This window comes from Eulemur rufifrons, chromosome 8 (assembly GCF_041146395.1).
Source record: "Eulemur rufifrons isolate Redbay chromosome 8, OSU_ERuf_1, whole genome shotgun sequence".
Taxonomy (NCBI): domain Eukaryota; kingdom Metazoa; phylum Chordata; class Mammalia; order Primates; family Lemuridae; genus Eulemur; species Eulemur rufifrons.
Window position 1 is genome coordinate 67,868,258 of NC_090990.1, and position 22,369 is coordinate 67,890,626.

Genomic DNA, 22,369 nt, shown 5'->3' on the forward strand with positions numbered 1-22,369 from the left:
AATATTAAATATATTGAGACCTTTGGTATCCTTAGAAAGTATATAATTACACCATTGTAAAAAATTAAAATTCAGAATATTTTCCTTTATTATATTTATATAGCACCACAATATAAAACAATTACACACATTATTTAAAATCATGTATTTGGCTCATAATTGACCTAGATTCATTACAAATTCACTTGAATCATGGCTACAGACATCACAAAGAATGAATCTGACTTGTGTGTGTGTATGTGTGAGAGAGAGAAATATTCTAAAAACCAATATAATTTAAAAAAGAATTAAACAAGAGCTAAATGAGAAGTATCCAGCAAAAGGATAACGGCTATGTTGTTCTAAAGTTTCAATAAGATAATAAATTGTGTTTATTTGAAACATAATAAATTATGTTTCAAAAATCTTTATATAAAAACTCTCATATTACCACCCATAAATCATAAAATATAGCAACTGGTAGTATATTTATTTATTCTTTACCTAATCATATTTTAGACTCATAATAAAATCTACTGCTTATAGAAAATAAAGTTGACAATTTATCCAAACATCGTTACATAAGAAGTTTTAAGAAACTGTAAATAATTTTTAATACTCTCATTTTGATTTTCCGATTTCTCAAGACTATGTTGTATTTCTTTCAAACGCACTTCCTGATGCTGTGCTTTCTAAATAAAAAAAAGAGAGAAATACAGATAATCAATACTGGCATTCAAATCAAAGGATAAGAGTCATAATATAAAATATATATATACACACAATAACTGAATAGATTTTTAATTTTTTGAAAGAAAGAATCCTCATATTTGATGTGTTCATTCTTATCTTAGTGCTCACTCTTCTTTAATAATTAAAGCACATACATGGTTGATCTCTACTATGAAATAGTTTATTATAATACACATTCACTTGGCCCCAAATTATTATATATTTAACATGATTAACTTAATGAACAGCTTTTATTTAAAATTGTCATAATTTCCATTATATTTAACATGACATATTTTCATACTAGTTTTTGCCATTTTCTCTGCCTAAAAATTCATATTTTATACCATATGAATGATCTTTGCTGCATTAAAAAATGATAGAATTCTAGTTTTGATAATGTGAACATTTTATTCTTAGAATCCTTTAAAATAATAAAAAGAACTCTTAATATTACAGATGTTCTGTGAGGAAAAAATACAAAACCCCAATACATTTTTTTAGCTTCAGTTGCATATAAATTCCTAAGTAGATCTGTTCACTGAAAATGCTTTAGATAAAGACAGGTTGCAAATGCCATCTAGTTCCCACTAAAATGTAGGCATCTTGAAAAGAGAGATCTTTTATGTCCTTCATATCAGGTGTTCAATAACATCTGATACCTTCTGAAATTGAGCAATGCCCATCAGGTGAAGTGGGGCCATACGAGGCAATGTGCTAGAGAGGGCTGCACACAGTCACAGATGAATACAGCCAATGTCTATGGAGCATGAAAAGTACAGAGAGAAAAAGTGACATACACTTATCCTATAGGCTAGAATGTAAAATGTGAATGGATTTTAGGATAATACATAAGACTTCAAAGACACCCTTGGATCTGTGCATCCACTCTGCCCCCAATTAGAGTAGCTGGGCAGAAAATACAAACAGGCATGCAGGCAGGCAGGGCACTATGAAAACACCAGAGATATAGTCAACTATGTGACATGCTCTCAGGGTGCTTACAACTCAACTGGGGCTAAAGCAGGCATATAAAATAAATACCCAACTGCCCACTGAACTGTCCCCTGGAAGGCACAGAACACATAAATTCATTTTTCAGCAATGTCTAAATGTATGTTTACAATTCTAGATCTTTACTAGTGCAAAAATTATCAGGTTTAACAAAACATCAGATCTTAAACCTATTTTAGTAGCTTTAGCCAAGTACTGGGACATAGCAAAACCCACCTCACCTTAGTTTATTTACTTTATTTTTTCAAAGGTTTCAATTACACAAAGAACATCACACATACTTTACACGATCAGAAACTCTGATGGTGAGTTAAAAAAAAAAGAAAAAAGAATTAGAAATAAAAGGAAGGCCTGTGCTATTAAAAGTGATAAATGTCTTGTTCTGATTAAATTGTCATGAAGTTTTGATAGAAATAAAATTAAATAGTGCCTGCCAAAAATCATCTCACTTTTGTTTTCAAGTTTTTAGAGACTTGGGAATGAAAAATAGTTTTCATGGAGTCTTTGGCTTCTGGAAAAAATAATATCATTATTTACTATGTCATTATTAAGTAGATAGTTATTAAGTAATTTAATCACAACTAATGCTTACTTTCAGAATATCTTATGCCAATTGACAATTTCATGAATATTCAAGGAAGAGAACATTAGAAGACTAATTAAACACAACCAATTTGGTATTCTCAATTGATGGCTGAGTGGATCAAAGCATCCATCTCACATGCAGATGTAACAATACTGAATATTTAACAACAAATTATAACTTTCTAAAATATAATATTCATTATTCAAGACAGATATAAAAATCTAACTCATAATAATAGTTTAAATTGTATTTATCTTTTTTTTTTTTTTTTTTTTTTGGAGACAGAGTGTCGCTTTGTTGCCCTGGCTAGAGTGAGTGCCGTGGCGTCAGCCTAGCTCACAGCAACCTCAAACTCCTGGGCTTAAGCGATCCTACTGCCTCAGCCTCCCGAGTAGCTGGGACTACAGGCATGCGCCACTATGCCCGGCTAATTTTTTCTATATATATTTTAGTTGGCCAGATAATTTCTTTCTATTTTTAGTAGAGACAGGGGTCTCGCTCTTGCTCAGGCTGGTCTCGAACTCCTGACCTTGAGCGATCCACCCGCCTCGGCCTCCCAGAGTGCTAGGATTACAGGCGTGAGCCACCGCGCCCGGCCTGTATTTATCTTAAAAAAAATGAAAAATTTATACCAAGAAGAAATTAAGTGTATCTGTAACTTTCATTAAGCAGCTGTCATACAGAAGCAATATGCAAGGAAATGGCCTGATGTGATCTGGGAGCAATGCAATAGATGCTACCAAGGAGGCAGGATAATAAATTCTTTGGCATATCCTGACATTTTTATTTTTTATGTACTATATTAGTTGTTATTTTTAATATTATCAGTAAAGCAATAGCCTTGATTCCTCTCACTTTGTACTTTACACAGTAAGCATGTTAAACGCTAATTTATTTTTTTATAATACATTAAGCCATACTAATACTTACACTGTTCATTTTGCAAACAAGTTGATTTTGCTCTTCATTTTTCTTTCTAAGCTCAGTTTCCAGATCTAATATTTTAATTTGTAAAGCCCTCTCTCTAGATGACATTTTTTCTGTTTCTTCAGAAACCTGTAATTTTTATTAAAAGAGCAAAATAACTAAATGTGTTTTCTTTAAAATATGATTGAAAGCCTTGACATGGTTATGCTGTATCTCTTTTATCCAAACAGATATTAACTGGATGTTAGACGATTTAATTAGAAAATATTTTAAAATGTTCTATCTTGAAGAAGTATATATAAGTATGTACTTTACTTATATTTGCAGTGTAAATATCTGCAAAATTAGCTTGAGATAAAAGAGATGTAAACATTTTCACTGCTCTGTTACTTAGGTAGGCGTTTTCCCCAACAGTGTGTTTTTAAAACATGCTGGGGCCAATTGCCACTTTTCATAGCATTATACTCACCATGGTGTCTAGAGCAGTGGTAGAACATAGAAAGTTCTCATTAAATCCTGATTACACACTTAGATGGATAGAATTAAGGGGGTGATGTACACATTTCACATACACACACACACAGATTGGTTTTTCATTCATTCACTTCCAAAGTAATCTGAATATGAGTTTTCATATTTCTCTGATTGCTTATTTTAGCAGAAAGTCTAGCTTAGCTATGTTTACCCAAGGATTCAGACATGTGGGAGCCTATTGGTAAAAATGTTGGTTTGGAGCCACAAGAATGAGAGAGGAGGTAGGGACTAGTCCAGGAGCAAGGAGCTACTGAGAAGGATTGTCTTCTAAACTAATGCCTGTAGACTCAGTTCTAGGTCATTACAAAGTTATTTACAAAGATTTCTTCTGCACAAATTACAAGGGCAATTGTGAGTGAGGGATGCTAATAGCATCTGAAGCTGTGGAAGGAAGGGCCCTCAGGACAAACATCCATGCCCTTGGCATCATCCCCTCCCATGTGGGCAATGGTGACAGGTAGTAACGGCACTCCTCATGTGGGCAGAAACTAGAGGGCAGACAATCCTCTGGGGACTCTGAATTCTTCCTTTTGGGAAGGAATCTGAGAGCACATGGCATTTCCAAAGTCCATTTAGGCTGAACCTAAGATACAGATAAAGTCACTTCTTATTTTCCTCCCAAAGGTTGGTGGGGCTGCGAAATCTGTATTATATTTTGACCATTGGCAGTACATTTTATTATTTAGCTTTTATTCAATTATGTGTCTCTCAAAATCAGTTTAAATTTGTTTCCCAGAGTTTAAGAAAATCAAAATATATGTGTGACATTTGTGATATAAGAGCCACATTTCAAGGGTATCAGATTTTTTCTGACTTTTATGGAATTGTCATTAATGGGCTGTAGGAAGACCATGGGTCGAAGAGAGTTTAGAGGGAATGATTCAGAATTTGGTTTTGAACATGTTAAGTTTGAAATGCCTACGTTAAGTGGAGATGCCAAGTAAGTGGCAGAATATATGAGTTCAGATTTTAGTAAGGAGAGAGGTCTGGATAGAGATATACATCTGAGAGTCATCAGAATATAAATGATTGCTTTTTAACATCACTCAGTCCTATGAGGAAACTCATCACCCCCATTTTACTGATTAAGAAACTAAAGTTAAGGGAAGTAGCTTGCCCTGGGCCAGGGTACGATGTATCAAAGTCAGAATTTAAATTTGGTTCCTGTTAGACTCCAAAGCCCACCTTATACCTTTTCAAGATTAGATTTTCAAATTGATAAATTTATCTCTTCTTTGAGACCTTCCTGAATCATTGCCTATCACCTCCAGCTTGAAATAACCACTTTCTCTGTGTACCTTGGGCTCACCCTCTATTACATACATGCAGCAAGACATTTATTGTTCACATATTCCTCCCTACTAGATTGAGCATCCTGAGAGCCAAGGCCACGCCTTATTCATCTGTGCATCTTAAGCACTATCAGAGTACCTGATACAGAGAAGGTATTCACTGAACGTTAATCTAATGGATTTAACTGGAATTTAATTTTGCATGTATTTATGCAACAATATTTGTCAAAAGAAACTTGAGCTTTACAGCTCACCAGATCCAGATCAAAATCAAAATTTTCAATTATTTGCACATTCAATTTGGTTTTATATTAAAAAAATATTGGGGGAGGAGAGGGTTATGCCTTCAAAGTGTCTTCCATCTCTGCCCTTTGCCCTGCCACATCACCATTTATTTATCTAGTGAAATAACTCTGGCTCAGTAATGTAAATGTTTTGCTTGAAACAGAAAATAAGTAAAGAACAAAAATGTAATTGCTCCCTCCACCCTGTCATCAGGATAAAAACAATAACTGTAGGTTTGGCAAGATGAAATATTGTCTGTTTAAAAAGACAACTCTTTGGTAAACTAATTAAAAAGTTTCTAAATATAGGTCACCGGTACCTTTTGTCTTCCTTCTTCTAACGCAGCTTCTAGTTGCCTGGCCAATGCTGTATATTCTGCAGATTTCTCTTTAAACTTAAGATTGCTGTGCTTAAGACATTCTTCTTGGTTTGCCAGCTTCTTTTCAAGCTCTTTATTTTCTGCATCCATCTGCTCTAATTTCCTTTTTATAGAAAACATATATTTTAAAATTACAGTGTGTAGAGGAAAATGTAGCACCAGTTTTAAGTCAATTTAATACTTACTGTTTAAGGTTTTCACACTTCAACTGAATAAGATAATTTTCCTCTTCCAGAGAAAGCTTCATCAGAAGATTGTGATTTCCATCAATCTATGAAAAAAAAAGTTTTCTTATTTTTATTTATAATCACCTTCCAAAGAAATCTACATAATGTATTGTTAGAACAATCAGAGGAAATAGGAAGTTATAAATATTATCACTCTTACACAGAAAGACACCAAGAAATATTACATTGCTAAAATACAAGTTCTTAAAGTCCTGGTTAAGGTTTAAAAAACTATGTTGCCTATGTTGGAAAATTATCAACTGAAAATTTTTCTGGACAATGTATGATATTAAAACATTTTGAATGACACTTTATTGAAGTAGGACATTTATTTTGTTAAGTCAAAATATAAAAATTTTAAACAGTATCAATCTCCTATTGTGGGATACTTAGGGTTTCTCTTAAAGTTTTCCATTTCACCTAAAAATACTGATTGATAATTGAATATCTGTGAAGTTGTAATTATAAGTAAAAAACCATATTTTCATGAGAAGCAATATGAAGCAAATCAACCAAAAACACATTTGCCTGAGCCAAGTCAGAATATTCTTCCCATTGCTACAAAGCTGATTTAAACAGTTTAAGAAGCTTTGATAATAGAAAGAATCTTTTCTCATAATTTCAATTATTAATAGTCATTTAAGTAATTTGACATTCTCCTAGAAAAATCTCTTCTCAGGAATTTAAATTCACAAAAATCTTGTCAGCATGTTTCTAAAAATAGGATGTATTTCAAAATTAAAATCCAGATTATATTTCGAAGACAGGGAATCCTTCCTAAAACTGTCCTGCAAGTAAACAAAAAAGGCCATCACCCTTGGATTCCTTCTTTGAAAAAAAATTCATTAATTCAAAAAATACTTATCGAGTGCTTTTTATGTGCCAGGCATTGGGCTAGGAGATGGCTATGTAGTGATTAATAGGGCACACATGATCCCTATTCTGAGGGAGCAAAAAAACTATAAATTGAAAAAAAAAAACCTTAAAGTAATTCCAATAAACTTGAGGCACAATTCTAATTAAAATAAATTCTAATTTGTATAGGGTAAATTACAGTAATTTACCTAACCCTGACATTAAGAAACATATATGTAAGCATAGTGTTGCTCCTTTTATGCTATTACCATACCCTCAAATACCTAAATATAGATTTGTGTGAATTAACTAAATTAGCAATTTTAATTACCAATTTTTCACCAGAAAATACTAAAAGAATAGCTTGCAAAATAACATCACAGTATCTGCATGAAAATTGATGTTTTATCAACTGATACGGATGAGAATAAAAATATCAAGCCCTGACATGAGTGCCCTCAACTGGTGAAATCATTCCAAAGCACTCCTTTAACACATCTAGCAAAATTGAGAACGACCGTTGGACACCTGGCCCTGCAGCTCCCTAATGGTGTGTTCCTGGTCTGCACACTTCCCCTTGCAGCGCTGCAAATTCTCCTGACACTTGTGAAGCCTCCGTTCAGCTGCCGTCAAGGAATCGCGGACATGCTCTAACTCCTGCAGATGAGACTCCATCTGGTCTCTCATCTGAGTTGTGGCATTAGGGGAAATAAGTGCAAGATCACACATTCAGCATTAATATTTTTACTATCTTCAATACTACATATGCTTGCAACATAATAAGTATTTTAGGTATAATGGTTTTATACAAAAATATTTAGCCAAATAAATATAAATAAATATTAAATTTTGCTAAGTAAGAACGTATAACTAAAAAGTGGGATGGACTTCAGTTTTCAAAGAGTTTGTTATGCACATAAATAGGCTAATATTAGCTGGCAGGGAGAATATCTAGCCTGTTTGGGAAAGCAAACTTTTTGAACCCTGTCATTAGATTCAAACAAGGATATTATTATTAATAAAGCTGGTATAGTAGTTTTCTACTGTCCAACTATCAGTTCCAAAACAATTGTCACTTTTAGCCATTCAGTCTTATAATTCAGATACTCAATTAGAGCAGCCTTCCTTCACTCATGTTAGCCCAGATTGGTGGGATTTATTCTATATGATTTCAAAATAACTAGTATCATCAGTTCTCAATTGACTGTAATTTGATCATTAATATTACTATGAACAAATCTCTCTGATTTCATTTATATTAATCTCCTTTGGCTGCTGCAGTTCCTCACTGTAGCACCTCTGTGAATATGTGACAAGAAATAACCTTAAGAAATGCTTGGACTGCTAATTAAGAAAAAATAGCCAAAGATGGCATTTAAGGTGTTCATGAGGAAGAAAAACAAGAGTCAGACTCTCCCTGAGACAGGAACACCTATGATTCTGTGCAGCATCTGGCATTCTTGATCACAAAAGATAAAAGCAGAACAAAGCATACTTTTGTGTCCTCAAAACATCTATGCATTCATGAGAAAACCAGGAGACTTAAAACAGTAGAAAAAGAAAAAGAAAAATTTCACTTAAAAAATTACTTTTCTGGTTAAATACCAGTAAGAAAACATTAATCTCACAGAATCTGAAAAACGCAGGCTCTGCCCCTCTCCACCTTTTGAACTGGGTTTTAAAATAGGCTTTGATTTATAGTGATGCCTAGAGGAGACATTTGCACTGGTATGTCTCATGAGAAAAAGAGACCAAAAAACATGAAATGGTTTCTTCTCTGGCCCTCTAAAAATAGGCGGAAAATCATTCTACGAAAGTAGTAAGCTATGCATTCACTGTGGGCTGTCTTTGTGTCTGTTTGGAGGATGGCGCTCTGGCTGACCTCCTCTTCACACTGGTGCCTCACTCTGACTTCCCAAACCCAAGATACGGGAACAATCCAGAGACAGTAACCTCATCACACTCAGTTGGAACTGACCACTAACATCCCATGACCTCTCCAGCCAGAAATCAGAATCCCACAACTTTCACTGCTTTCTTACCAAAACAACATGAAAACCCAAAAAAGGATGCGGTTTCATTTAAAAACTTAAAAATATTCACACAAACACCATAACTTGCCAATACTGGCCTTCCCCTCATTTTGTTGCAATAGGGTGAATAAAAGGAAATGATGGGGTTTTTTTAAAGATACTATTTTTCTTCCAAAAATGCATTTAGCAGAGAAATACTGACTTTGCTTTTTTAGACACAAAAGATTTACAACCAGGAAAAAAAGATGAGATTAAAAATGAGAGGTATTCAAGTCTATATACTTATGGTTGATGAAGCTCAGTGATAACAATTTTTTGAGCTACTTAAATTTAAGTCTGCTCTTGTATCAGAAAAATTAAACATTTATGCTATTTCCCAAATATTAAGGAAAAAGTGAAAAAACATTCACACAAATATTTCAAGTCTGAAAGAAACATTATTTCCTCAGAAAACAAACTCCTACAGAGATTATGAACAGAATTTTCCTAGGTATGAACTAGAGAAAATGACCAAAATGAAAGAATTTGGATAGTATTATATTAAAAAAGCAAAAAACATATATTTTATTATTTCAAATTCCAAACTTACCTTCTCTAACTTTTTATTTTTATTTTTTGTTAATAGGTTATTTTCACGTAGCAAATTTTCACATCTGCTTTTTACCATTTCTGCTGCTTCTTGCAACTTTTGTACCTGAAAATAAAATATTAGAGCAACATGTATTATTTTATTATTAGAACCATGACATGAAGTAAAAATCTAAAATTTAAATTTTCATTTTAAATAAATCATTATTTTCCTATCAATACTCTCGGTAGGTATCTAGTGTTATTCCTTCTTTGAATACAGAATCACTCAGGGCCCTGCTCTTGTCCATAATTCTTTTACGATATACCTGTCTTTTCCCATCAATACTTCTAGACTCTTCATTTGATCTCTGAAAACTATAGAAATTGTCATCTGCAGGTCAATGTCACTTTAAAGTATTAGTCTCTGGTCCAAACTAATTCCCATTTCAATTATTTTTCCCACCAAATCGAATTTCACTCAAAAAATATCTGTATGCTTTATATAAGGCTCAGCACCTAAAATATGGTAACTCATCCACAGTGTTTCTGCTATGGGATTAAACCCAACCAACCAGCTGGAAGACCCTGATGACATTCTCAATAACAGGTCCCAAAGCCTCCATTCTTACTTCAGACCTGGATGACTAAATATTCTAACTGGATGTCTCAACCCCATTTTCCTATCTAATCCATCCAGATGCAGCTCCTTCCTACTTGCCTACACTTTGCCCATCCCCCCTTAAGTTTCTACCGTTAGTTTACTATTCTTTAGTTTCAACTTTCTCTTACTGATCAGTTTGTTACCCACCATGCAAGGACCTGCATAAGTCCCATCTTTTTCATGAAGTTTTTTTCTTGAACACGACATTTCCAGAACATAAAGCTTTTCTATAAATAACCACTGAACACATGCTCTATTTCATATATATTGTCATATGTTCTTTTCTAGGTCTTTCATGTGAATAAATCTGAATTATACTTTATTGAGAAAGGGGGAGTATTGGGTTTTAATGACCCTGGAAGGAAGTCATTAATCTAAATCAATACCATTAAATATATAAGATGACAAACAAATATAACTAAGATTAACAATAATATATTAAGGTTCATATTACACCTGTGTAATTAATTTTAAATCTACTTTTAGGAATATCCAATATATCCACAGGCAGTGTTTGAATCAGGAGTTGGCAGAATCATCTATTTTTTTTTTTTAGAATCATCTGTTTATAAAGGTATTTGGGACCTTAAATGTTTGGGACATATCATATCACAAAACAATAGCTCTACTTCTCTTCAGTTCTGTTTATTTAGATTGCAAATAAATACAGTGTTATAAATTGTCTACCAATTTTAATAAACACTAAAATAAATGCAGTGGTCACCTGAGTTTTATATACTTCCATGAGGGTTTTCTGTTGTTTTTCTACTTCTTGCAATTCTAAGAGTTCATTTTCAACAGAAACAACCTCGTCCTTCAAAGCAGCAAGTGTAGTCTAACAAGAAATATATAAATAGATTTTATAAGTCATTAGAATACATTTATACTCCAGTGCTACTGAATTATAAAAAGTAATTCATTTATCAACAAAGTTAATAAAATAATCATTTTTGATTATATACAATTATCATCTAAAATGTAGGAATTTCAAAAATTGACTAATACTTATGAACAACCTTAATAAGACTTACACAGGACACATGATTTTTAAAACTTTTAAAATTTACTGACAAAAAAAGAAGTGGAAAATAGACCATGTTCCCAAGTACGAAGAATGAATACTGTTGACATATCAGTTTTTTTCCAAATTAATTTAAAACTTGAAAATTTCAGGTGGGTAGATCATTTGAGCTCAGGAGTTCAAGACCAGCCTGAGCAAGAGCGAGACCCCATCTCTACTAAAAAAAATAGAAAGAAATTATATGGACAACTACAAATATATAGAAAAAATTAGCCAGGCATGGTGGCGCATGCCTGTAGTCCCAGCTACTTGGGAGGCTGAGGCAGAAGGATTGCTGGATCCCAGGAGTCTGAGGTTGCTGTGAGCTAGGCTGACACCACGGCACTCCAGCCCAAGCAATAGAGTGAGACTCTGTCTCAAATAAAAAAAAAAAAAAAAACTTGACAATTTCAACCAAAAGTATAACAAATGGGAAGAGGGACATATAACAAAACTAATTTAAAACTCATATGGGAATAATAAATAGGAAATACTAATATAATTCTGAAAGGAATACCAAGTGGGGAATCTCAGTATTTATTATACATTAAAATGTATAAAGAATTAAAATTATTGGCCGGGCGCGGTGGCTCACGCCTATAATCCTAGCACTCTGGGAGGCCGAGGCGGGTGGATCGCTCAAGGTCAGGAGTTCGAGACCAGCCTGAGCAAGAGCGAGACCCCGTCTCTACTAAAAATAGAAATTAATTATCTGGCCAACTAAAATATATATAGAAAAAAATAGCCGGGCATGGTGGCGCATGCCTGTAGTCCCAGCTACTCAGGAGGCTGAGGCAGTAGGATTGCTTAAGCCCAGGAGTTTGAGGTTGCTGTGAGCTAGGCTGACGCCACGGCACTCACTCTAGCCAGGGCAACAAAGCGACACTCTATCTCAAAAAAAAAAAAAATAAAGAATTAAAATTATTAAGATGCTAATATAAGAAAATAGAGGTTGATAGAAAATAAAAAGAAAAATACTCAAAAAATTATACTTAGTACATGATAAAGGCTGGATTTTTAAATCAGTGGAGAAAATATGGATCACTAAATAAATGGTATAAGACAGCTGTTTAACTATTAGTAAAAAAACAGGTTAACTATCTGCCTCAACCCAATACTAAAGAAGCACCAAATGAATTAAAGATTAAATATAAAAATAACACTTTAAAAATTTTCAAAGGAGATCCAGGTAAAACTGTATTTGATTTTAGGACAGCAAAAACCCTATTAAGCATAAAATCAAAAGAAGATAAGGAGAACTGTTAAGAGTATGAGATTTTACCCTCCTTGCAAGCTCTTCACAGTTTCATAGATGCTACAAAAGACACAAGACTCCTGGGTCAGAAACAGAGGACTTTATTACTCACAATAGGAATAGCAAGACTATCAGAACTTGTGTCAGTTTTCTGAGCCCCAATTCCCATAAGGCAATATAAAAAGGGCCAGGGCCAGGTAACAACCACATACGCAGTGGGATGCATTACAGAAGAATAAACCTGAATTTAGGGAACCCAGATCTCAAGCATGCCTACCCTTTGCTCCAAAGGGAAACATTGCTATCATCTTCCAAGGATGTTTTCTATAAAAACATCCTTAAAAAAATAGTCTGGATTTATTTTTTGATGTATGGTCAATGTCTCTGCTTGCAAGATGTGTCCAATTGTGAGACCACTCCCAACAGAAGCCATGAAAAAAAAAAACATATATATAAAATATATCTCTAAAATTTCATAGCCTCTCCAAAAAAGTTTGAAGCAAGCAAAATATGAAAAAATAGAGCAAATCATGACAAATATAAGATTAATATCCTTAATATAAGGAATTCCTATATGTTAATTAGGTCAAAAGACAAATATAAAGGATAATGACTAGGTAATCAAAAAGGGAGAAATAGGTTATTAGGTATGAAATGTCAGATTTCCTTAAGTACTAAATTTGACAGTTGATATCTATGACATTTCACTTTGACATTTCCTGTTTTCTTTTTATTGTGAAGGTACATCCTCATTTTTCAAACACATGGCTTGGCTTGTGATTATCTGCCAAATTTTTCAGAGCAATTTCTGTGAAACCACGGAGAAGTCAAAAATTCATGTTATTTTAGAATATGAGTTCCATTGTGGGACCAATGCAGCAGAGACAGCTTGAGATATCAAAAAAAATGTTTGGGAAGGATGTGGCTAATGAACGCACAGTACATCGATGGTTTGAGAAGTTCCCTCCTGGTGATTTTAATCTTGAAAATGAGCCATGTGGGTGATCTGAGATCAAGAGGGATAATCATGAGCTGAAAGCTGTAGTGGAAGCAAATCCATCTCAACCTATGTGTGAATTAGCCACAAGGTTTGACATTACTATTCCAACAATATTGGACCATTTGAAATAAATCGGTAACGTAAAGAGACAGATGGGTACCGCATGAATTAAATGAGCATCAGAAGAGAAACTGTCTCGAAGCTTGCCTTTCTTTGCTGCCATGACATAAAGGCGAACATTTCTACACCATATTGTTATATGTGATGAAAAATGGATTCTTTTTGAATTGCAAGCATTTTACACAATGGTTGGATAAAGATGAAGCACTGAAACATAAAAACTGAATATTCATTAAAAAAAAAAGCTGATGGTATCTGTTTTGTGGTCCAGAGCTGGTATTATCCACTACAGCTTCATGAAACCTGGTCAATCAATTATTTTGGATGTCTACTGCAAGCAACTGGATGAAATGATGAGGATGCTTGCGATTAAGCAGCCTCTTCTTCCAGGCTTTGGACCATTTCTTGCAAGGAAAAATAGTCAATTCTCAACAAGCTGTGGAAAACGCCTTTCTTGATTTCATTGCCACTCTCTCTCCAGGCTTCTTCACTGCTGGTATAAGTAAGCTACCATTAAGATGGCAAAACTGTGTCGATAGTTTAAGCGCACACTTTGATTAATTGTACTGCTTCTTTTTTGAGATATAATAAACTTTTGATTAGAAATTTCACAGTTAATCACCTAATAAATGGTCAATGAATATATGAACAAATATGTTCACTAGTCATTAAAAAAATGCTCTAGGCACTGAAAATTCTAGTAGTGAACAAAACAGATAGAAACCCCTTCCTTCAAGAAGCTCACATACTAGAGGGGCAGACAGACAAAAGCATAAGCAATAAAATATATCACACACAAAATCAGAACAGGAATGACATGTGGGGGGGTAAGGCAAGGAAGGCCTCTTGAGAGACGAACTTTTGAGTAAAAACTGAAAGGAAGTGTGACTAATGAAAGAGTATTCCTGTGGAAAAAGGCAACACTGGGAGGAGGCCTACCAAGTTAGGGGAAAACAGCAACAAGGCCAGGGTAGTAGGAATAGAGAAAACTAAGGGGAGTGTGGAAGGAGATGAGATCAGACAGGTAATGAAAAGTCAGATGGTGTAATGCCTTGCAGGTGTCTACTCTCTTAAGCAAGACATCATCATGGGGTGCTTTGAGCAGTAAAGTGATATGTTCTCACTTACATTTTTATAGGAACTACTCTCCTGCTACACTCAATGCTGCCTGCCTGCAGTGGCCAGGGCAGAAATAAGAATGGGCAGGTAATCATTGCAAAACTTAAAAATGATGGTGGCTTGAACCAGGGTAATGGGGGTGGTGCTGGTGAGAAGTGGTCAAATTCTGAATATATTTGAGGTAGATTTGCTGACAGACTGGAAGCAGGATTTCCAGAACTCTGAGAGAAAGAATGGTTTGCCATTAACTGAGATGACAAAAACTATAGGATGAATTATTTTGGGGCATATCAAGAGCTCCATTTTAGACATGATAACTTTAACACACCTATTAAATGTACAAGTGGAGATATCAAGTGGGCAGCAGAAGCATGTCTAGAATTCAGGGGCAACATCTAGGTTAGAGGTATAAATTTGAGCGCCCCCAGCATATAGATGGTATTAAAAGCTGTAAGATTAAATGAGATTATCTATCAAATTTGGAGAGATCTGTTTTAAATTAGTACTTTCAATTGCCTAGTGCTAGAAGAAGCATAAGGACCCTTTTACATATAGTAGACACATTTATGATATATAACAACCACATTAAAAATGAAAAAACAAATGAGTCTTTCTTTTGACCATACAATCCCACTTCTAGAAATAGGACCCTAAGAAGATAGATGTGTAAAAAACACTCAAAAAGAAACTATCTACCTTTTTATTTATAATAGCAAAAAACTGGAAGTAGCATATATATTACATATATCAAAAATTATATATATGCTAAAATATTAACTTTAGTTATCTTGCAGTTGTGAGATTACAGGTGATTTTTAAAGTTTTTCCATTTGTGCTTTTCTGTTTTTCCAACTTTCTATAATGAACAAACAAAACTTTATAACCCTCCAAATAAGCTTTAGTTGTTTTTATAGAGGGAGGTTTCTGGGCCTTGGAAGTAATAGCAGCAGCTTTTTTATTTGAAACCTTAAAATCTAAAATTACTCTAAAGTAATTAAAAGTGATAAAATATAAACATCTAGGAAATTTTACACCATAAATAACATATGCCAAACATATCTAAATATTTTCCTTAAACAAAAATCTAGAGAATACTGCATTAAAAATACATGTTTCTGAATTATTAATAGAATGTGCTAAGATACAAACTTTAACTCAATAATTTTATAGTCTACGTAATTTAAAATTCCTTTATCATATAATTAAAAACTAGATTTATAATTATCTAATCCTTCCTCTCTGAAGGATAATAAGGAAACTAAGTAAACATAATAAATAAAATTGCTTCCTCTTCACAGATAAAATAACTTAAAACATTCATTCAACAAATATTCAGTCAGAGCTAAGTATATGTCACATCTTCCCTGGGCACCCCGTGCACACAAATAGGGGAGCTTATATGGAATGATTCACTGAGAAGACTGAGAGGAAGTGCCATTTGAGCTGAACTTTAAATGGAAGGTAGAATTTGGATATTGAGAAAAGGAGCATTCCAAAGTATAATAGGAAAACTACAGGAATAGATGCAGGAAACATGAAAAAGTTGCAGGAAATAATGAGTATTCATATTTGGTTAGAGCTCAGAATAACCAGAAGGCTACATTCCCTTGTCTCCCTTGCAGCTAGGTGGGGTCATGGGCCTACATAAGAGGCAAGTTGTACGGGACTTTGGGGAAGTATCTTTAAAAGGGAGGAAATTTTTTTAAAAGGGAGATAATGCATTCTTTTTTCCTCCAGCCTGTTGCTTGTAACCCGGCTATAAAGGCTGGAGCTCCAGCAGTCATTCTGGAACATGACAATGAGGGTCATAACCTAGGATGGCAGAGCAGAGGGCTAAAAAGAGGCTAAGTACCCTGATGCCACATCAGCTTTGAACTGCCAACTCTGGATTTCTTTTACAGAATAAACACATACCTCTATCTTTTTTAAGCCACTTGGGTGTTCTTCATATATTGTGAAGCTAAATCTTAATTAATACAAGACTTACAGAAACATAAGATACTTCCCTAGAGTTATTTGTGTGTTCTGTTTTCTGGAAATTTCCAATAAAATTTCTGGCAAACTTTACATAATTTAAAAGATGAGACAAATCAAATTTATAATTATAAAATGTCAACAAGAGTGTCCAGTATTTTCTTCCATTCTTCTCCCAAATTCTAATCCTGGCTCTTCCACTAAACTAGCTGTGTGATGTTGTACAAGTATTTACTTGTGAGCTTCAATGTATTCATCCATAACTGAGAAAAATATCTTTATTATGTATTGATATAAGAATTAGAAGTAAAAGATGTAAAGTACTTCTTAAAGTGTCTCTTGCATTTAAAGGTAATTGATAAATAGCAGCCATTATTGTTGCTATTCTCCACAGTCATTTATTAAATTTATATTCCAGGCACAATACTAGGCACAAGACGTAATGAGAGGATAAAATATAATCCATGGCCCTGGTGTGTGGATGGAGGGAAGGATAGCCATCAGGGAGAGACAAATTACACAAACAAGCAAGTGCAATAAACTTCTACATATAGAATATATAAAGAATCAAACAGAATAAAAAATGGGGGAAAGGTTAGTAACATGCTTAATCGGAGTGAACTTCCTAGGTTTAAATAAAATTAAAGCATCTTCTGCTGGAGGACTAACCACACTTGTTTATCTCTCTTCCTTCTAAAGACCAAACTAATATAAAGGAATAAAAATGTTTGTAAGTCCACTTAATAAAGAAAACAGACCAGGGGCCATCAAAAGACAAAATATTTAATGCTTCTAGAAAACTGATGACTGATTAGTGAAGCAGTAATGGATTCAGCTAAGGAGGAAGTTTATCCACCCACAGAATCCAGAGAGGCACGGGGCTGAGGGTGGGACTGACAGCTGGGATTGAAAAGGATTAACTCAAAGCCTGTGAAAAAAACAGCAGACCACCACTGCCCTCCCATTTCCCTCTGGTACACTCAAAGCAGAACACCTGGAATTAGGAGTTTACCTCCCAGGAAACAAAACAGGGAAGGTTCTTCTCTAAAGACATTGAGTTACCTGTCTGGGGAAAACTAGAACAGAGGGATGGTGCTGGTGACCCAGAGCAAAGATACATGTGTTTTGGCATTTTTTTAGGGGCCACCAGGTAAATTACTAATTTCTCAACAGCTGAGGAAAGTGAAGTGAAGGGAAACCAATCAAATGACAAGAACCATTCACATAACCAGATTGGTTTTCTATAGTCTCACTGGTTTTTCTATTGTTTCAATTGTAAATTCTTAAATGTCACCAAGACCTTCAGGGAAACACAGCAACGTGAAAGAGAAAGATCCATTTTTTTCAATGTAAAAAAAAAGTAAAGAAAAAAATGAACCAGGAAAAAACAAATACATTGGAAAACTAAAAAAAAAAAAATTGAAAAAACAATTCTTACAGGTTTCTTCAGATATTTGGTGATAGGAACATTCAGAGAACACTAAAATATTCTTGAAAATTAAAAATTTAAAAGAAAGATTATAAGATAACCAAGGAAATCTCCAAAAGACTGAACAAAAGCCAGAGATTGAAGACAGAGTATTAATACAGAAGGTCCAACAAATCAACAATTAGAAGTACGCCCAGATAGAGAAGAGAAAATGGCAAGTGTCAGGGGAAAGAGCATTACCAAAGAAATAACACAAGAGAATTTTCCAGAGGTAAAGGATGTGAGTAATTGGATTTACAATGTCTACAAAGTCCTCAGTACCATGGACAAGAAGAGACCCACACGTGTATGTCAAAACACCAAGGATAAGAGAATCTCTTGAACATTTCAAAATAAATTTAAAATTTTCACAGAGGAATAAGAAACAGACAGGCAACAGATTTTCTCCACCAGCAACTCTGATTGCTAGAAGACAATGGAGCGAAGCCTTCAAAGTTCTGAGCAAAAATTACTTTCAGTCTAGGATGCTGAAAGCATCAATTCAAATGAGGGCAGATTAAAGGCATTTTTAGACATGTAAGACCTTTTAATGTTTACTTCCCATTTTTTTCTTTTTTAAGGGGAGATTATTTGAAGCTATATCCCAGCAAAATGAGGAATAAGAAAGACAATGTGGGATCCAGGAAACAGTACAACGAGGACAGTAGCCAAAGGAAGTTCCAGCATGGCATCTGGGCAGCAGGCCTAGAGAACAACCTGTTCAGATTGAAACAAGAAGATAGAGGGCCTCAAGTAGAAGAAATCTGGAGAAAACAGGTTCTTCAGAGAATAGAAATATAATGAGAGTTTCAAGAAAAAAAAAAAAAACAAGGCTATGATAAGGGTAGAGTACAACAAGAAGGGTACTTGGAAACTCTGGAAAAATTAAAAAGCTCGACAAGAAAAAAGTTATAAACATATTACTTGATTGTGTAGTGAAAGAACAATTACAATAGTCATTGCTGTACATCTATAAAAAGAGCACTTAAGGTAATAGAACAAATTGTCAATGTTAGTAACATTGGCAACATAAAAAGATATTGGGAAGTCAATGTGGAGAGAACAGATAGAGGAAAGGAAAAACAGAAATATCTTTATGTTAACAAATAAAAAGTAAAGACATATAATTTGTTCTGTTTCACATTTCCATCCAGTGAAGCTCACTTTATACTATTGGTAAGCAGGGGAATGATGTCAACATAACAAAGAAGTAACTTTTGTTCATATGCATTTTTTTCCAGTTTGTTAATCCTTTGTACCATTAAAAACTATCAGCTGAATACAAATTGCACAAACAGCTGAACATAGCAAGCCATAGAGGTACACAGCACTCTACACAAAACCCATATACCCCAGGTTCTTCTTCTTCTTTCTCTTTGGTCATGAACCCTATCTTGGAAGTGCTTATTGTGTGTTGCCTTTATGTTCATAATCTTATGCCCATAACAATCTTAATTCTCTCTCTTCATTTCTTCCATAAAACTACCTTCACGTAGTTTTTAAAAAAGATAAAGTTACATGTTTGCTGTAGTGTTTATTAGGAACTTGACATGTCTTTTTAGTTGTGTTGGTCTTTAGATTATCATTTATGTTAGTGCCCTATTAATTAGAAAGTCAATACAAATGACTAAATTGATAAATCAAGAAACAGTGGTATAAGTATATGATTTAGAGATATGTAGATAACCATCAGAAGGATCAAAAATAGAAATTGTTTAGTTTTAAAACTAGCTCCTCAAAGAGTTGCAAATTAAGACACAGATACTATTTTTACCTGTCAAATTAACAAACACTAAATGACAAACAAATTTCATTTCCAATGCTGACAAAATGTAGAGCTAATGACAGTATGGGTAATAAAATGCTTTTGAAAAGAAATGTGGCAAAGCATATCAAGAACTTTAAAAGTGTTCATATTTTTCTCTAATTCTATATCGGAATCTAAGCTAAAGACAATACAACAAAAAGAAAAGTTCATCAGAACATTACTTGTAAATGTTAAAAAACTGGAAATAATCTGAATATCTAACAAAGAAGGAATAATTAAGTCAATTATATAACACTTATATATGGAATACCTATTACAAAGTAATTAAAGAGAATGCACATGAAGTTTGTATTATATATTATACAAACTAATATATTTTTCTATTTTAAAGTGAACAAAGCAAGATATTATTTTAATACCAATTATGCAAAAAAGGAATGTTACAAAATATGCTTATCTCTAAAGAGTCTAAAATGGGATCAAGAGTTATTTTTTCTATATTTCTATAGTTTCCAAGTTTATTGTAATGGGTATATATTCTTCCTTCCAAAGGTAATACTGATTAAAGGACAGTCAGAAGTTGGAGAAACTATGCTCACTGAATGGAATTTTTTCAATTAAGAAAACACAAATAATAGTCAAAGTAAGAGTCAAATCAAGAATTCAATACTATTTACAATAGCTACAAAGAAAATAGAATACCTAGGAATATACTTAACCAAGAAGGTAAAAGATCTCTACAAGGAAAACTACAAACCACTAATGCAAGACATCACAGATGACATAAACAAATGGAAAAACATCCCCTGGTCATGGATTGGAAGAATCAATATTGTTAAAATGTCCATACTACCCAAAGTGACTTACAGATTTAATGCAAATCCCATCAAAATACCAAGGCCATTTTTCACAGAATTAGAAAAAACAATATTAAATTTCATATGGAATTAAAAAAAAAAAAAGCCACAACAGCCAAAGCAATCCTAAACAAAAAGAACAAATCTGGAGGCATCACATTACCAGTCTTCAAATTATACTACAAGGCTACAGTATTAATAACTAAAACAGCATGGTACTGGTATAAAGGTAGACACATAGATTAATGGAACAGAGTAGAGAACCCAGAAATAAAACCATATAGCTATAATTGATTTTCAACAAAGCAGATAAAAACATACACTGAGGAAAGGACACACTCTATTCAATAAATGGTGCTGGGAAAATTGGATAGCCACATGCAGAAGAATGAAACTACATTCCTATCACTCACCATTTATAAAAATTAATGCAATATGGATTAAAAACTTAAATGTAAGGCATGAAACCACAAAAATTCTGGAAAAACTGTAGGAAAAACTCTTCTGGACATTGGCCTAGGCAAAGAATTTCTGACTAAGACCCCTAAAGCAAATATAGCAACAACAAAAATAAATAAATGAGACTTAATTAAACTAAAAAGTTCCTGTATAGCAAAGGTAATAATCAATAAGGTAAATAGACAACCTACAGAATGGGATAAAATATTCATAAACTATACATCCAGAATCTATAAAGAATTCAAACAAATCATCAAAAAAAAAAAAAACCCCATCAAACAGTGGACAAAAGACATGAACAAATTTTTTTCAAAAGAAGATAGACAAAAGGACAATAAACATGAAAAAATGCTCAGCATCACTGGTCATCAGATAAATACAAATTAAAATCACAATGAGATACCACCTTGCCCCTGTCAGAATGGCCATTAATCATAAGTCAAAAAACAATAGATGTTGACACGAATGCAGTGGAAAGGGAATGCTTATATGCTGTTGGTGGGTAAATTAGTACAACCTCAATGGGAAACAGTATGGAGATTCCTGAAAGAACTAACAGTAGACTTATCATTTGATCCAGCAATACCACTACTGGGTATCCACCCAAAGGAAAAGAAGTCATTATATCAAAAAGACACCTGTACCCGAATGGTTATCACAGCACAATTCACAAACACAAAGATATGGAATCAACCATTATCCTAAATGAAGTAATTCAGGAATGGAAAAACAAATACCATACGTTCTTGCTTATAAGTGGGAGCTAAACAATGGGTATATATGGTCATAAAGTGGTATAATGGACATTGGAAAGAAAGAAGGGGGGTTCCTGGGGGTAGAAATCAAAAATTACCTACTGGGTACAATGTACACTATTCTGGTGATGGGTAAACTAAAAGCTCTGACTTCAGCATTATACAATTCATCCATGTAACAAAAAACACTTGTATCCCATAAATCTATTGAAATTAAAAAAAAAGAAATGAAAACACTATAAGTTCATATTGTATGAAGGACTACAAAGGACTTACAAAATTTCTTGAAGGAAAAAATTCTAATTCTGAATGTCACTGCTAAAAATGGCAACTATTAAGACAAACTGTAATTTTGATTTTTAAAATCTTTCCTGACAAGAAGTAGCCAAAATTATTATATTACTATTAATAAATAAGTTAAAGGTGAGAAAAGAAACACCCTGCTCCTTCTTGCCATATA

At 33.7% G+C, this 22,369-nt stretch overlaps 1 protein-coding gene across 1 annotated transcript in view; it reads right to left on the minus strand.

The window, feature by feature from the left end:
• Nucleotides 1-494: 494 nt before the first annotated feature.
• ODF2L (outer dense fiber of sperm tails 2 like) overlaps nucleotides 495-22,369 on the minus strand; it is a 44,968-nt gene continuing 23,093 nt past the window's right edge. The window contains exons 12-18 of the mRNA XM_069478157.1: nucleotides 10,799-10,909; nucleotides 9,433-9,537; nucleotides 7,339-7,497; nucleotides 5,914-5,999; nucleotides 5,669-5,831; nucleotides 3,242-3,367; nucleotides 495-671 (exon numbers count right to left, since the gene is read on the minus strand). Of these exons, the coding sequence (XP_069334258.1) occupies nucleotides 543-671; nucleotides 3,242-3,367; nucleotides 5,669-5,831; nucleotides 5,914-5,999; nucleotides 7,339-7,497; nucleotides 9,433-9,537; nucleotides 10,799-10,909 (879 nt within the window). The 3' untranslated portion in view covers nucleotides 495-542. The remainder of the gene's footprint in view (nucleotides 672-3,241; nucleotides 3,368-5,668; nucleotides 5,832-5,913; nucleotides 6,000-7,338; nucleotides 7,498-9,432; nucleotides 9,538-10,798; nucleotides 10,910-22,369) is intronic.